The sequence below is a fragment of the Columba livia genome, chromosome 12 (genome assembly GCF_036013475.1).
Source record: "Columba livia isolate bColLiv1 breed racing homer chromosome 12, bColLiv1.pat.W.v2, whole genome shotgun sequence".
In the NCBI taxonomy this organism is placed as follows: domain Eukaryota; kingdom Metazoa; phylum Chordata; class Aves; order Columbiformes; family Columbidae; genus Columba; species Columba livia.
Window position 1 is genome coordinate 16,928,803 of NC_088613.1, and position 18,095 is coordinate 16,946,897.

General features: G+C 40.5%; 1 protein-coding gene across 12 annotated transcripts in view; it reads left to right on the forward strand.

The window, feature by feature from the left end:
• Positions 1-17,287, forward strand: part of TENM1 (teneurin transmembrane protein 1) — an 814,857-nt gene extending 797,570 nt beyond the window's left edge. For all 12 annotated transcript variants that reach the window (XM_065077940.1, XM_065077943.1, XM_065077939.1 and 9 more), the window contains 5 exons: positions 3,881-4,177; positions 8,167-8,554; positions 9,226-10,446; positions 10,936-11,078; positions 12,349-17,287. In XM_065077940.1, the coding sequence (XP_064934012.1) occupies positions 3,881-4,177; positions 8,167-8,554; positions 9,226-10,446; positions 10,936-11,078; positions 12,349-13,107 (2,808 nt within the window). In that variant the 3' untranslated portion in view covers positions 13,108-17,287. The remainder of the gene's footprint in view (positions 1-3,880; positions 4,178-8,166; positions 8,555-9,225; positions 10,447-10,935; positions 11,079-12,348) is intronic.
• The last annotated feature ends 808 nt before the right edge of the window (positions 17,288-18,095 follow it).

The following is an 18,095-nucleotide window of genomic DNA, read 5'->3' on the forward strand; positions in this document are numbered from 1 at the left end:
TTATCTCTGAAGGTATATCTGTTTGCTCTGAAAATATAGAGATGGTTGTTAAAACTCTGTATTGTCTTTTGGTGATGATTTACTGTGTATTTTTTGAAGTGTATCATCTGTTTGATTTTCAACTTCTCTGACCAATCAAAAACACAAGTCTTGGGTGATCTGGACAGACTGACCACTGCATCTGAAATACCTGTTTGAAAGAGCAGCTTTCAGAATTGGAAGTCAGTTACTTTATTAGGACATCGGAAGTGGGGGAAAGCTTCATTTAGTTTTTCTTGGCCAACTTCTGACTGGCCCCTCTCTGGCATAGTGTGAATCCTCATAGCTCTGTCTTGGGAGGCAGCTGAATGGTGCAGCTGGCAAGGAAGGCAACAAGCAGCAGAATCTACCCAGGGACAGCTATCTTTATTCGGTGGTTAAAGGAAATATGCGGGACATCAGGAGCAAAAATACCATCATATAGTGTGTTTGAAGCATTGCACCAATTAATGAAGGGATTTAAAGCTTACTGTTGACAGATCCTTGAGTACTGCTGGGGAAAAAATATAGCATCATTAGAAGCCCTTATGCTGGATGAGGTTCTGGTGGGACCTTCTGAAAACTTCTAGTAAGTCATATTGTAAAAAAGAAAGTTTTTAAACTCTTGATATGCCATGACTAGCATAATAGGAAATGTGTTAGAAAGCTTGCAATGTAGGGCAGGAAGAACTATGCTGAACTTTGAAAATACATGTAAAGAAAAGTTCTGGGGATTGGATCAGTTCTCAATGGAAAGGTGCGGACTTGTGGGAGCCATCATTTAAAGAAAAAGCAAAACACAGCACAATGGAAGAGTTTTCTGAAGGGGAAGAAGAAAAGGAAAGAAAAAAAAAGCATAGAAATAAGGTTTAAAGATGTTACTTAGAGATCAGTCCTGATACCATCACCGAAACAAACAGCTTTGAGTGCTAAGAGGTATAAATTAGAAGGTGGGTAACTGGGTGAGGTAAAGGATGACCTAGTTGAGAAGAAGAAAGCTTTTCGTTTTCCTCCTGGTCCTAACATTCTTAACTCTTAATCACAATTGGCAACCATCCTCAAAGTATGTCACTCTATTAGTGCTGTTTCAAGTTTTGGAAAGAGGCTACTGTTAGCACGTTCTGAATAATGCTGTAAATGTTGTGTTTTAAAAAGTGGGGTTTTTGCATGGTGCGAATTCCTTGCTCTAGAAATAGAGCAAAAGTGACTAAGTGAACTGAAATGCTAGAACAGACATCTAGCTTCATCTCAGTATCTAAATCAATGAGAGAAACAGGAGTTAATCACAGGTTTCTTTTAACTGCAGAACTGCCTGCCCTGACACTTTCTGAAAGTATGTGAGTCTGTAGGCATGTATGCATTTTATATTAATAATAAATCTATGTACGATCAGGCATTTTAACATCAATCTTAATCTACCAAGACTTCTTTTTTATCAATTGAGCTGCTGTTTTAATTGACTTCTAAAAATGAGGCAAAGGCTGTTGTTAAAACCAATGAGCATGATGCATAGTAATATACTGATTAGAATGCAGCTCTGTTCCCTCCTGTCTTTTGCATAACTTAGAAGAACTTGGCATTGGATGCAGTCCAGGTTTTACAACTGAGTATCTACCAAATTGAAAATTGAATGCTTGGTCAGTCTCCTTATTTTTGCTTTTTTAATTTTTTTAAAATTAAAAAATGCACATAACCCAATGGCCTCAACTCAAAAGTCCTGCAGATACAGGCTTTGACAGCTATGTTTATTATTGCATTTAGCAAATGATCTCCCCTTATTTACCAGTCTTACGGCAAGTTCTAATGACAGGAACAAATCCTCTGCCAGTGTGTATCAGTTTACATTGGCTCAAATCAAAACACAGACAAGGAAATAACACAATCTCATCTGTTTTACACATCGTAGACAGTTTAGTCTTGAGAATGAAAGTCAAGAGAGCTGCACATTTCTGTGATTATTTACACTGCAAAATTTCTAACTGTGAAACTAATGGGAGTCAATGAATGTTTAAAAACACATAATAAATATCTTTTTATGCACTACTAACATTATTATTGAAGTCAGCTGAATTTTTCTCCCTGTTTTCACCTGCTGAAATTCTGACCTGCCATTGCTTTCAGAAACCAGTTTCCCTGACTTATAACAGAACGCATGAGCTCCAGCCTCTCACAGGAGCTCCTTACTACATTCCGTGTGTGTTGCAGGAGTCATCTTTAAGACGACACTGGGATTTGAAATCAGCTTTTCAGTGACAACACTGAGCTGAGACCCACTACCCATGTGTTGTCCTGTCTCACCTTGAGAAGGGTGTTAAATTTAACTTAAATCTGAGGAAGTAAATAAGTGAGACATAGAATGTGGAATGTACGGGAAGCAGTGGCATCCATCCAAATCTTATTTTAGCTCCACGAGCTCTCAAATACTGCTGCTATCTACTTTGCTGCAAATTCTGCCTCTGGTTTTCATTATTTTTTGTATCATGCCTGAAATTTAGATGTCAAGCAATTTGTATTCAAGACTTTTCTTTCCCCTAACTGCATTCTACAATAGTAATAATAATAGCAATAAGAACATTAAATATGTACACAGACAATAAATGAATATAAGCCAGGGTATAACCCCTGCTCGCTTTTCAGTTTTTTTACCACAAGAGGATTTGTTTTCAGAAATTACATGAAGTTTGCAAATAAATATAATAAACCTAATCCATCAGACTGTATACAAGCAAATATAGTTGAACTGAGCATCACATTTTACCTGAGCTCCTTAACTATCATTAGAGCATAAATTGTAATAGTTACAGCAGTCTACAGGGGTATATAGGTATTTTATAGCTATTGTAAATGAACACTATTAAAGTTAGACATGTGTGTATATAAAACCCCAGGAATGGTAGTTGAAGAAAGAACACCTGCTTCTTCTAGATTTTCAGATCATTTTGTATCTAAAAAGAGAAAGGAGAAAGGAAAAGAAAGTTCTTTCTAATCACTGCCACCATATGATCACAGCTTGAATTATTAAACAGGTATTCTTAACCATTTACTTTACGGCTCTGCCTCCAGGTCTTGGTGCTGTGTGCTCTGCGAGCACTTGCACTGATACCATCTCTGCCGTCAGGAAGTTATTAATTGGAATAAATTAATACAAGTGATTAGATAAAATACAGTAGATGAATACAATGAGTGTGTTGAGCATTGATCTGAGAAATACAAGTCAATGAACAATGTTTTATGGTTCCCTCAGTTGTATCTCTGATTTAAATGGAGTTTAATAGTGGTTGCCCAGTGACTGAATGATGTAAGGAGGCAGATGATGAAAGCACTAGAGAAATATATTTTGTCTTTGTCAACCTGACTCAGCTTTGAACTTGATTTCAAATTAAGAATAGGGCTGCCCCTCTGCATCTTGCTATTGGACCGTAAATGTTAACAGATCACAGCGCAGTCGCTCTGTTACACAGTAAGTTTAACAAATTTTGCACATCTCAAATGTGGATATCATCGCTAATTTATGGGCTTAACTACCCATCTTTGGCTGGAATCATAAAGTCCATCCACAGAGATACGAAAGCTGAGAAGAAGAAAAACTTCGGAAAAGGCAAGAGCAGAGATGAGGGTTTAGCACATGGAAACAGGAAGCATCCTGTAATGCGAAGTGTAATAACCGTGAATGCAAGCAGCATTTTGTTTCTTCATCCTTCTGTTTCTCAGCTGAATATTTATGTGTTTTCTTGTCTGTAATGAGGCCTAATTTTTCCATTGTAGTGTTAAACCATTGCACGTTTTTATTTGACATGGAAGTATTTGCATTGTGTGTATTTAAGATGTGCTGTTTTCTTACCTTACTGTATTTTTGTGTTAGGCCCACAACAGAAATCTGCTCTCCATTGATTTCGATCACGTAACCAGAACAGGAAAGATTTATGATGATCATCGAAAATTCACTCTTCGGATTATGTATGACCAGACAGGACGCCCAATTTTATGGTCTCCCATCAGCAAGTACAATGAGGTCAATATCACATATTCACATTCTGGATTAGTCACCTATATCCAAAGAGGAACGTGGACTGAGAAAATGGAGTATGATCCAAGTGGGAACATAATTTCCAGAACATGGGCGGATGGTAAAATATGGAGTTACACATATTTAGAAAAGGTAAATAATTTTAAAAGCAGATTGTTGTACCAAGGCAAAAATATTTGTTTTGAAATAGATATTATATTGTGAACTGTGTTATAATGCTACCTCTTGGAAGAGTATTTCAGACTTTTTAAACAGAAAATACATACAATTACATAACTAGATTAAGATGTCTCTGGACATGCTTAGACTTACATGTCATCCATTCAATCCCACCATCATTCTGAAGAAAGTTATCAGCATCTCCGATTTGTTTATTTGGTAGGGAATAATGACTTATTGGTCTCAGTCCAAGTTCAGGTGAACAATGGACACTGTCACTGCTGAAAAACATGTTGCTGCTCTGTATAACATAGTCAGAAATATAACAGTCACTGAAAGGGAACTTTTTGCTCCCCATAAACACCATTCTTTCAAGCCAAAATGTTGAGCCAGTAGTTACGAACCTGCACCTATTCAGTGCTGTGCTATAAAAAAAAGGGGTTGATCCTGTGAGGAGAAAGATTATTTCAGTATTTAAAGGACTTATCATTCTGCTTTTTGTGTCTAACTTGCCTGAGTGTTGTAATTTTCGTTTATGTCTATGAATAATGGTCACAAAATGGGGGAACAAGTGTTTTACAGACTGAGGAAAAACAGCATCCAAACAGTCTCTCAAAACCAAAAAGCCAATCTGTATTTTTAAAGCTTTCAGAATTTAGTGTGAAATTGTATTCAAATAGTGTTCTTTTTTTTTTTTTAAATAGCAACATCTTGGACTATCCAATACAGCCTGAGTTTGCAGAACGTTTCTCTGAACCTGTTAAGCACAGGAAAGGCTGGGAGGGGGCAGGTGAGGTGAAACTGATAGGGGTATTACACGCAGGAAATCCAATCACTTTGAAGTTATTTATATATTTTGGAGTTCAACATGTGTACTTTTAAGATAAACTTTGCTGTACTTATTTTGAATGTATTTAAGCTTGATCTTCAAAAAAACTGAAACCTAACCCAGAGAAAAAAAATCATTTAGGCTGAAGAATGCATAAAAATGCGATTCCTTCCTGTCTGCATGCACTATGGTTCTTGCACATGTTAAAAAGATTGGCAGACCCCAGAAGCTTCAGAAGTTTGCTTCAGATAAATTTGTCAGGGCTTCTTTTGTCTGTATGCTCTTCTGCAAATTGCAAGTAAACAAGCATTTAGTACAGCTTTCAAATATTTGGGCAATGTGCCTTTTGGAGATTCTTTCATATTTTCTTTGGGCGTAATGGACCAAGATTTTGGAAAGATGTATGCTTCTTATCTTTCCAAACCACTTTATCTGTTCTTCGTTTTTTATGAGCTTATAAATAAAGTCATATAACTTAAAACTGTTACTCTGGAATTCTACATAAGTGGCCAAATCCTGATCCTGTAGAAGCAAATAGCAAAAGCCTTACTGGTTCAGGTAGCACCAGGCTTGGGTTATGCTGTAACTTGTTTTTAAAGCTATTGAAATTCAGACACACCATGGACATAATCTACCAGCTATTTAATGTGCTGTTTGTTCCTTGTGCCAAAGAAAGATGAATTCACTGTCAAAATTAGACATTGAAATATCAGTCTGTGGCTCCATTAAAGTCAATAACTCATTGCGTTAATTGTGTAATGATTCCTAAAGGTTGCCTGAAACCTCATAAGACTCAATGATTCCTTTTATCAAAAAATCAATTAAATAGTTTGCTTCCAGTTCATAGTTATTTAATTCTTCATTTTTTAGCACTTGATGTGTTAATTGTACATCTTCAAAAATCTCTACCCCATCCAAAATTAGCCCAAATAGTTTGAGTTTTAAAAAGCACTACTATAGTAGCACTGTAAATATTTTTTGCTGATGAAATTCAATTCCTGTTGTTTTGTCACTTTCTTCAATTAGTTAATGGTGTTATAAAATCTCTCCTTTACCACCAGACGAAACAGATGAGCGGCTGCGTGTGTATGTTGGACGGGTATGACATCTAGTGGTGATGCTCAGCACTTCCATCCCCAGTAGAAGCCCAAGCACTTGCCATGGGCTGTTTGTCTCCATATCCCACGGGGCATCAAGCGTTTCATGGTTGACCAGGCTGTGGTTGCTTTTATAAAATGACAGCTTTTTGGATGTTTTGTGAGCTGCCCTCTGAAATCCTTTAAAACAATTAGAATCCAATTAGTGCAAAGAGTTGAAAAATCTATTGTAATATTATTAGGATGAATTGCGAATTTATTATTTTTTTCTCTTTCTCTTTACGGTCTCCTCTAACAGGCTGGAGAGGATACTAAGTCTCCAACCCTTGTACTGTCTATCCTTTTACTATCTTGGACAAAAGTGGAAAAGCCACAAAGTGCTGTAAAAATAGCACACAGGGGCCCTAAAGTTATATTCGAGATGTTTCTGATCTTGTTATTCATACTTTGTCAATGGCAGACAGATTAAAAACAGGCCCGGGAGCAGTATATAGAGAGAGGCATCACATCAGCGCTGGGAGAGAGTTCAGCCAGTGGTTTACTGCAGACTGGGGACTCTTGACTGGAGTTGAAAACAAAATAAACGCTGTACGTGTTGGAAATGCTTGGCAGAGCAGCAATAAAGCGATCAGAACGAGCTCGCTGCACAGGCCTGTCGTCACCAGTTGGCAGAGGGTGACTTGTGAGTGGCACATGTTGGTGCTCACTGGCTTGTGTCCAGGTGACAGGTGTCTGTCACCAAAGGCAGGAAGAAATACATCTTGGGAGGGCTGGGGGTGCAGAGAGGATGGCCAAGGCTTAGCCTATCTTTGGTCCTTGAATAAGCACTCCTTTTATTTGTCAGAACAAAGTGGCTCAGGGCCAGTGTTACTTAACACATCCTGAGGCTGAGCTCTTTGTGGTTTTTTCCCAGAGAAGATTTTTGAGTTTAGAGGGAAAAAAACCCTTTTTTTTCTGATTTCTTTCCTCAGTGTTCTGTGAAAAAGCAGCCACATAGTTCCTCACAAGACTTGTTTTTGCATGATGTCTCAGTCGTGCAGGAGCCTGGCAAATTTGCTTATGTGCGGTAGTTTTGGGCTGTGAGCTTGGAGCTGCACAGCGTCAGAGCCTGTCCCAGCTCGGGCAGCCGTGCAAGGACGTGCCGTGCTCTGGTCCAGCCGAACCGCTTTCTTGAGCTGAGGGAAGGCTACAAACTTCTTCCGTAGATTTTCACTCTGTGTTTTCATTATGCTTGTTTCAACAGTGGCTGGTCACCAGTGGGCTTGTACTCTGTGACTTGGCAAATAGCTGGTGCCAAGTCTTCCAGAACCCAAGCTTTCAATTTGCACAGAAAAATGTCTGCCATGCTTGCACCTTCATCTGCCAAACAAATTAGATTTCATTGACCAGCCACAATTAACCAACACAGAACAAATATCAAGTGCCTGTGTAGAGATTCTATTATTTGTAAATGTTGAAAACTAGAGATAGAAGTAGTCACACCAAAGAACCTGCAGACTATTTTAATCCGTCTGTAAGCAGGGAGATACTGTGACCTCTGGGCCAGCATCCATTTAATAGAAGACATACAGACAAAGGGGCAGGTCTGTGCTAGAGATATGCAGAGTGGCAACCCCTTGTACACACCATTACAAGTTTCCCTTTTCCGCCTCTTCTGGAAACAGCTGCTGGTGCAGATGCTCTGCCTGTGTGTGAGGAAGAGGTTCCCTCTGGTTTTGCTTTCTGGGAGGATGACCTAAATATTTCAAAGCAACACAGCAAGTCAGCATGAGACTGAAATGCTACTGAGAGCTACATCTGCCTTCCAGTTTGGAGGTCCTTACCTCTAGACTTATTATTAATCTCCACCTGTTTTGTACCAGCTTGCTGGCCAGGTCTCCTGGAGCTGAAAGCTTCATGTGGAATTGTATAGACAGTAGGAGCAAACTACAAGAGTGAATGGTTGTTTCAGTGTTTCCTTAACCTTCAGACACTCAGTAGATGAATAATCATGTCCTTGATCAGCCGCTGACTCTGCCGTTCCCATTTGGTTGCAGTCCGTGATGCTCCTGTTGCACAGCCAGCGCCGCTACATCTTTGAGTACGACCAGTCCGACTACCTGCTGTCCGTCACCATGCCCAGCATGGTGCGCCATGCCCTGCAGACCATGCTCTCCGTCGGGTACTACCGCAACATCTACACCCCTCCAGACAGCCACGCAGCTTTCATCCAGGACGTCGCCAGGGACGGACGGCTTCTGCAAACCTTGTATCCTGGGACAGGACGCAGAGTCCTTTATAAATACACCAAACAGTCCCGACTTTCCGAGATTCTTTATGATACTACGCAAGTCACGTTCACCTACGAGGAGTCTTCTGGGGTTATTAAGACAATACATTTAATGCATGATGGGTTCATCTGTACCATCAGATACAGACAAACAGGTTTGTGTAAATGTGACTACTTTGCCAAAGTTTTTGGCCCTGATCCTGCAGTTACCTGGCATGAAATTCCATTATTTTTATGTCTACGAGTTCCTATATTTTATGTTTCAAAAGAAAAATACGTGTGTATATCTCTGTGTCTGTGTCCATAGGCATATATAGCTGTCCCATTTGAAATACAGTTTTCTTTTTATTGCTTGGTATGGAATAGCTCTTATAATGTTTGATTGTTTTTCTTCCACTGTGTGGATATTTGCTAAATACTAAATCAAGTTGGTTTATTGTTTGTATTTCCAAGTTTCCCCGTTTATACCATAATATAACATAAATTCAAAAGGACTGTTTATATGAGGAAGGAAATCACCATGTGAAATAAATTTTGAGTTATCTTGTAAGTAAACAGAAATCATAATAATGAATAAAATAACATTGATTTAAACAAATGTTAATAAAATAGAAGTATTTTGTAGAGCAAGCATTAATAATGGTTTGTAAGAGAATAATCTAACATATTCTTAGTTAATGGTATTTTCTGAGACAGTCAAGTAGCAATAAGGCTATGAGGCAATGAGTTCATTGCCTGTGTGTGCTAGATCTGTAGGGTATGTAGACTGTGGACATAATTAACTCTTTTTCTTGCTTTTCCTCTTTCCCCTGTTTGTTTTGGACAGGTCCACTTATTGGTCGCCAAATCTTCAGATTTAGTGAAGAAGGCCTTGTAAACGCCAGATTCGACTACAGCTACAACAACTTCCGTGTCACAAGCATGCAGGCCATGATAAACGAGACGCCTCTTCCCATAGATCTGTACCGTTACGTCGATGTTTCTGGCAGGACTGAACAATTTGGAAAATTCAGTGTAATTAATTATGATTTAAACCAAGTTATAACCACCACTGTGATGAAACATACTAAAATCTTTAGTGCCAATGGTCAGGTGATTGAAGTACAATATGAAATTCTCAAGTCTATCGCTTACTGGATGACCATCCAGTATGATAATATGGGTCGTATGGTGATCTGTGATATACGCGTAGGTGTAGATGCCAATATAACAAGATATTTTTATGAATATGATGCTGATGGTCAACTTCAGACTGTGTCTGTGAATGATAAAACTCAGTGGCGCTACAGCTATGACCTTAACGGCAACATCAACTTGCTGAGCCATGGAAACAGTGCACGCCTCACTCCTCTGAGATACGATCTGAGAGATCGCATTACCAGACTTGGAGAAATTCAATATAAAATGGACGAAGATGGTTTTCTCAGGCAAAGAGGCAATGAGATCTTTGAGTACAACTCTAATGGTCTGCTGAGCAAAGCATACAACAAAGTGGCTGGCTGGACGGTGCAATACTGTTATGATGGTCTTGGAAGACGAGTTGCCAGCAAATCAAGCCTAGGACAACACTTACAGTTCTTCTATGCAGATCTCTCCAACCCAATAAGAGTTACTCACTTGTACAATCATACTAGCTCGGAAATAACATCCCTGTATTATGATCTTCAAGGTCATCTCATTGCAATGGAATTAAGCAGTGGAGAAGAATATTATGTTGCCTGTGATAACACTGGAACACCTCTAGCTGTATTTAGCAGTCGGGGCCAAGTCATAAAAGAAATTTTGTACACCCCATATGGAGAGATCTACCAGGACACTAACCCAGATTTCCAGGTTATCATTGGTTTTCATGGAGGGCTTTATGATTCTCTTACAAAATTAGTTCATCTAGGTCAGCGGGACTATGATGTCATTGCTGGTCGGTGGACGACACCAAATCATCATATATGGAAACATCTGAATGCTGTTCCACAACCATTTAATCTCTACTCATTTGAAAATAATTACCCAGTCGGCAGAATCCAAGATGTTGCTAAGTATACAACAGGTAAAACTAATATGTTTCTCACGAAAATAGAACTTTTGATCAAGTTCTGGTGTGGATTCAAGACTCCAGAAATCTTTTGCACACATCCAAAGTTATTGTTCGGCTCTAATCTTGCATAGATTAAAGTCATTTCTTTAGTAGACAACATCTTACTGAGCTTCATCTGTTTTCTATAGCCTCTGAGGTAAACAAGAAAATAATTAATAGTTGTTTCTGCTGCTTTTCTAAGTGCTAAAATTAAGGGAAGAATGGAGGCAGCTTAATTTGAATTTTTCCACTCTAAATAGTTAGAAGTTACACCATTGATTTCAGAATAGCTATGCTTTGAAATGGAATAATGTATTTGCTATGATAAATGCTTTAGCCAGTACTGATAACACAAATTGATGTGAAATCATTATTTCTGCATAGCTGGGATTTCTGCAGACTACCCTCACTCTTTGTAGGATTTTTGTTCCTTATTGCCCGTATCCTTTTCTTGTTTTGTAGACATTGGGAGCTGGCTGGAGCTGTTTGGTTTCCAGCTGCACAACGTACTACCTGGATTCCCAAAACCAGAGATAGAAGCGTTGGAGACAACATACGAACTTCTACAGCTTCAAACAAAAACCCAAGAGTGGGATCCTGGAAAGGTGAGCAGAAACTCTGTTCCACTGCTTCTAATACTAAGTTATGGAATTTGATTAGAAAATACTTGAAATGAAGGAAACAGTGTGACTATCTTTCTATGTAATAGGCAAGGCAAATAGTCTAACAATGCTTGAAACTTTAATGTTTTCACATTATGTACAGGTATCAGTGTGGAGAAGAGTTTTAAGAAGAAGCTTTTAGCAACACAATGAAGGAACTTTGCAGCTGTTTACCTCTGCGTAATTAGTGCAGCAAAACAGAACTTTTGCTATGGATTTGAAGGGGGATCTATATAGCTCAACCTTTCTCCAGGGCTTATTTTCAGTAAAGAAAAGTCATGCAGCAGCTACCAGGGTCTAGCAATCAATGTAACTGCAACGGGACGAACTACCAATATTCTGAGCAGGTGTTTGTGTTTTGCATTTGACCACATGAGTATCTGTTAACAAGGAAATATGATTTTGCGAAGATGAGCGAGAAAATATGCCTTTCCTGTGAGGTTCTCAGGAAAAGGAAGTCTGACGTGTTGCAAGTTCACATTCATACCATTTAACACACTTTTTTTCCTATGCACAAATGACTGCACAAGTTGCAGAGGGCTGGAGGGTCAGAGCTCAATCCAGATGTAGGAGCATGGCCATATAAAATTTTCTCTATGATATTAAAGAAGCTATTACAAAGGCACAGAAGAAGGTGAATTGATAGGTATAGTGTTAAAAAACAAACAGACAGTTGGAGTGAGATTGGTTTTTAGCCTTGATGGGGAGCAAGATCTACAGATGGGTTCCTATTTTCCTAGTGCCTTGAGACCTTCACAGCCTGCTTATCTTAAAGAATGGGCTATAAAAAATGTTACTGGTGTATAACAAAAGATGTAATTAGAAGCACAGACACTAAGCATAGAATCATGTGAAAGAGCACAGCTTTGAGTTCAGTTTTCCCCACACCTAAGAGTCAACAGACCTGCCATTAAGAGTAACAATTCAAGGGGGAAGGAAGTGAAAAAAACAAAAGAATAAATACGAAAATAGCATTTGTGGTAAACACATTTTCCATTTGCTTTCTAGAAACAAAATACTCCAAGAGACAGAAAGCAATACCATAGTTGATTAGAAAGCCTGTGCATATTCCCAGGCTTTGTAGATGTGTGCAATGTTTTCCAAATGAATTGAAGATCCATTCTAAACAATTAAGAGATTAGTATGGTCTGTGAAACACTATAATGATCTGCAAGGTGCCTCACCTGCAAACTATTGGTAATTTCTTTTCCAGACTATCCTGGGTATTCAGTGTGAGCTACAAAAGCAACTCCGAAACTTTATATCCTTGGACCAACTTCCTATGACACCCAGGTATAGTGACGGCAAGTGCTATGAGGGTGTGAAGCAACCAAGATTTGCAGCCATTCCTTCAGTATTTGGAAAAGGCATCAAATTCGCCATCAAGGATGGTATAGTGACAGCTGATGTGATAGGCGTGGCTAATGAAGACAGCCGGCGCATTGCTGCCATCCTCAACAATGCTCACTATCTGGAGAACCTGCATTTCACCATAGAGGGCCGAGACACTCATTACTTCATCAAACTGGGGTCTTTGGAAGAAGATTTGGCCCTAATCGGCAACACCGGAGGACGACGCATCTTGGAGAATGGCGTCAATGTCACAGTGTCCCAGATGACTTCTGTGATCAATGGAAGGACTAGACGCTTTGCTGACATCCAGCTCCAGCACGGTGCGCTGTGCTTCAACGTTCGGTATGGAACAACGGTGGAAGAAGAAAAGAACCATGTCTTGGAGATAGCCAGACAGAGAGCTGTGGCTCAGGCCTGGACTAAGGAACAGAGGCGGCTGCAGGAGGGGGAAGAAGGTATCAGGGCATGGACAGATGGAGAGAAACAGCAGCTTTTAAGCACTGGGCGGGTACAAGGCTACGATGGATATTTTGTTTTGTCTGTGGAGCAGTATCTCGAACTTTCTGACAGTGCCAATAATATTCACTTTATGAGACAGAGTGAAATAGGCAGAAGGTAACAAAGAAAATCTCTGCCCTTGCGTCACCAAAGACTGCCTGTTTTTAAACGTAAAATGGTTTATTGTATTGGTTTTTCTAGATCAGAACTCTGTATATATAAATATAGAGGAAAAAAAAACATATCCAACTGCCTTTAAATGTGACAGAAGATGGTATTTTAATATTGTTCGTTTGACTCTTTGAGAGATGACAGTGACGATTTTTAGTTCTTGTGTGGCAGTATTCAAACAAGTCAGAAGCAGAGTCCTGACAGCTGAGCAGCGCGACCTGCGCACCAGGTGCCCGGGGTGACACCGCACGGCCCCGCGGGGTGGGGGGAGCCCAGCGTGCTCTGCCTTCTTCTTCTAAACACAACTTTTTTGTTGTCGTTGATTTAATAACTCACCAATTATTTAAAAGGTTACAGAGCCTGACTCTGCAACCCTTGTTTATTGGGTAGTTTTTATCCCAGTGAGATCTCCCGTAAGGGATCGCACACAGAAACCAGACTGTGTATGGAACCTTTGTAGTTGCTCGCCAGCCCCACTCATGTCCTCACAGCTGTGACCTGAGGGATTTTCTAACCTGGGAAGCCTGACTTGAACTGGATTCAGCACAGAACAGCTCTCCTGTGTGGACTGTAGCTTTGCTCAGCCGTAGCCACCCCTCGGCCTCTCAGTGGTGGACGTCATGTTGGGTCTCCATTGTGCCCATGGGGGCCTCTCACCTGAGGTTTCCCTCAACACTGGGTTCTGCTGGAGCCCGGCAGCACACGTGGAGCTGCCAACCATCCTGGTGGGGGGACGCAGAGTGGCCCCGCAGCCCTGGGCTCCAGCCAGGTGTCAGGGGTGGCCATAGAAGGGCTGTGCAAGCACCCGAGGCGACAGGCTTTAACTCGGAGCTTTGTGACACCTCTCGTTGTGCAGCTGGGGGGTCCACAGGGTGCGGGAACAACAAGCCGTGCAGGATCCGGCCTGTCTCTAGTCGTGGGGCCAGGACTCATCTTTCACAGACCATTTGGAAATTGCAGTGTTGTTGGATTTAGGCATCACGTTCTCTTCATCTCAAAATAATAATCCTGTTGTATTATTCATTTTCTCGAGTCTGAAGAAGATTGGTGGGTTGGGAGTTGATGAACCTAAGTGTGGATAGTAAATATGGTGATTACGTAGAATATTTTGGGGATGACTCTTCACTTTTCAGCTCAATATCTAGAGCACATAGAAAAGCATTATATTGCATGGGCAGAAATTTTTATTTCCCAAGGTATCATGCGCTGCTGGCACAGTTATTTCATAGCAGAGTAGGTGATCCTTCTTTCAGCTTGTCATTTTTAAATGACCTGATTTTTGGGAGGGAAGGGAGAGCACACAAGAAGTGGGGAGCACAAGGCAGCAGATTTCCTTTACTGACTTTCAGAAGGAGCTAGAAGTCTTGTTATAGAGCCTGTGTATCCGTAACAGTGATGTTATTGCACATTTCTTTCAAAACAGACATAGTAAATATATTGAAATTATTTCTGCTCATATTTACGGAAGCCAACAAAGCGCTTTCGTTGTCTTTCTTCCTTTCTCCCCAGTTTTATTTTTTCCTTTGTTTTTGGGCAAGTGGAGCAGACTGTACCAAAGTTGGAGATGAGCCTGAGCTGACACCTGGACCTGAACCCCACGGGGGTTTGGACCCGGGTCCCAGCCTCACACCATGAGCGTCTCTGTCCCTTGGGCTCCCCAGGAGCCAGCGCAGCTCTGGGGGTGCAGGGTCGGGCTGAGCCTGGCCCCCGAAACCTCCCTCTACTCCCCAGCCAGGGGGAACTGTGGACCAAAATCCGTACCTCCACATTTTGATCGGGCTCATCATTAACTAATGTACAGAATTAGGAGCTGACAACACCCAGGTGTGACAGCTCTGATTTCCATAATTTTCCATACGATCATGGAGAATTTGAATACCTCCACACCAGCCTAAAAATGGACCTTCAAATCCTTGAGCCTCTAATACACTTTTAATCAATGGAAGAATAATTTATTAATTGTATATAGAGAGTGCATTCATAAATGTGATGATGTATTTTATCACTGATCCAAGATGTCAATATTAGAGTCTATTTTACTTATATTTTAAGCAATTATACTTTTTTGCAATTCACTGATGAGGTATCATTTTCAAACTGCTTTAAATATCCATTATAAACAAATATTTGAAGCTATTAGAATTACCTTGAACTGTGCATTTCTAGTATGTAATACATATTTAGTTAGCTTGTGCCTTTAGTTTCTTAAAATTATATTTGTATTATATGCAGGAAATGCACTTTGTATTACCTACAGCTGTGTTTTTTAATACTGCCTTGATTACTGTTGTTCTCATATTATGCCAAAAGGTCAAAGAGTGAAATGTGTTACAAGTTTGTCACTGAAAGTAGGTTTGGCATTTTCCCAGTTCCTGGGTGCAGTCTAAGGTACATTTTTGAACAGTATTTCCTAGGAGAATACGGATGTGTAAAGAATCACATGACATTACACAGCCCGGTTACAAAAGCAAAAAAATGCCTTCATCGTCACAGTTTCAGGAATTTAGGAAACTGAATAAAAATGTTGTGTTGAGGTGGCAGTGCTGAAGAAACAGGTTATTTCTGAAAGAGCGCTGGAAAAGGAAATCACAGCTACACATGGGCCAGCCAGCAGTGATTTATGAGAACTGGAGCGAACAAAGAGCTTTGGACCATCTTGTTCATGAACAACCTCAGATGGAGGCAGGGAGTATTTCAGTCTCCATTTCTTTTCCCTAGTAGTTAGACCAATTTGTCAGCCTTTTTTGTTGTTTTTGTGTTTATTTGTTTGTTTGTTGTTTTGGCTTTTTTTTTTTTGATTTTGCACTATAACCTAGACACCCAAAAGAGAAAAAGCAAAAAAGAAAAATAACAGCATGGAAATTTATACAGTTATTTAGATCAGATAATTTGATGCTAGTGTTTTGCACTGCAAACAGTTTCTGAAGGTGAAAAAATATTAAAATAAAATAAAATAAAATAAAATAAAATAAAAGTACCACTATTGCACATTATCCTGTAGCAAATACCTGCCATGAGAAATACGTGCTATATTTTTTATGACAGCCAAACAGTGTGTACATGTAATGTTTCCTTTGCTTTCATATTGATTTAGCAGATCTAGAACATTTCAAAGGTATAAATATATATATATAGATATCTATGTAGAACATAGCCAAATAAATATGTATGACCTGGTCTACGTGCCACTGGGTATTCCCACCTTACCTGCCTACTCTGGGCTCCGGGCGCCGGGCGAACCCTCTCCCAGTGGTCAGTGTTGCGGGAAGCCGGACCCAGTGGCTTAGGAGGGGGTTAGAGCAGGTCCTGGCTGAGCCTGAGCTGCCGGAGCTCAGCACATCCCGGCACGGGAGGGTTTTCCCTGTCGGATGCTGACTGTTATTTTAAACCCGTACTCGATACAAAGCGTGACCATGGCGAAGGCACCCTGGCTGTCAGAGGCGTCGCTTCTCGGCAGAAACTGGGAACGATGGAGTCGGGCTCGCTGTATGTGTCCAGGCATTTGTCACCTGCCGTTATTTGTCTAAGGAAACGTGTTTGACAATTTCCAGTTTTTCCTTAGATCTCGTGGTGGACTTTAGCCTTTTAATAAATGTTAGTATATCAGATCGTGTCCTTGACAATATTTTACTTGTATGAACCATGATAAAACATTAAAATCTTCATACTCTTCAGGCCGAAGTGTCAATAAACAAGAAAGAGAAGCATAGCATACGATATATGTCAAAGTAACGTTCCTTTTCAGCTTTCTCATCAACAGTAAAAATGTTTACAATGTATGCCAAGATCTTCAGTTTTTGTCTAACACCAGTTAGAGGTTCTGATCTTACAGAAATTGTGTTATAATGGCCTCAGCCTCGTTGCTAGGAAACAATAGATCCCAATTTTTTTATTCCTGCTCTAACTCCTGTGCTGAATAGTGACTGGATACTGTACAGGTTTATGTTATATGGCTGCAGTTAAATGGTCTGATGCATTTTGCTCTGGGTTTCAGACCAGAAGCATGCATTTTCTACAAGAACATCCCAGCAACACGCTGTAAATATTAAAAGTTAATATATTATGTGTCGATATTTGAAAAAGAAAGTACTTTGACTATTTCATTTTTTAAAAATAAAGGTGCAAACTGATGGGGTGTGATATTGTCTTTGTTTACACCGTGTATTTTGGGATATTTGGGTCGTGTCAGTAATAAGTGCTTCCTTGCAGTTGGATAAGGGTTTCAGACAATATTGGTTACCTCAGAAGCTGGAGGGCAGGGGGTTGCTAGCAAGATTTAATCTTACGTCTCATTCACCAAAGTTCATGCATATTGCTCTGCAGGTTTCAGTGCAGGTGAAATCAGCCTGTTTCTGTGCACAGGCCATTACGTTTCATCAGAACAAATGTGAGAGAGAGAAAAATAAATTCTGCTAAATGCCTTTGCGCTCCCAAGAACTGAGTGGGTGAAGTCAACAGGGTGGTAGGGGACAAGGAGCAAAGTTTAAATACCCGCACGTTCTGTTTCTGCACAGCTGCCTCGAATAGATAGTGATGAATGACTGTGTGTATCAAAAGTACGCACATGAGGAAAAATGAAAAGCCCAGCACGTGCAGCAGACGGGAGGAGATGGTGGACCGGGGGCAGAAGGAATGTTTAAGGCTAAAGAAAAGGTTGCGTGGTGAAAAACAGATGGGAGCAACTGGGCTGGGAGTGAAGGCTGGGGTGGCAGAGCTGTGCTGGATGGGTGAGAAGGAAGTGAGGCCAAAGGGGTGCTCTGGTGGAAAAGAGAAGAAAACTGTCCTGGGAGATGGTGTTGATTAGTGCTGCAGGCCTGTCACAGCATGGGGAGGAGTGGGGAGGTCTTAGTGGAGGCAAAGCCAGAGCTGCGGCAGGATCAGACGCTGCAGGAGCGGCGTTGCCTTCACTGGGGAGACGGCAGAGCGGGGATGGCGGGG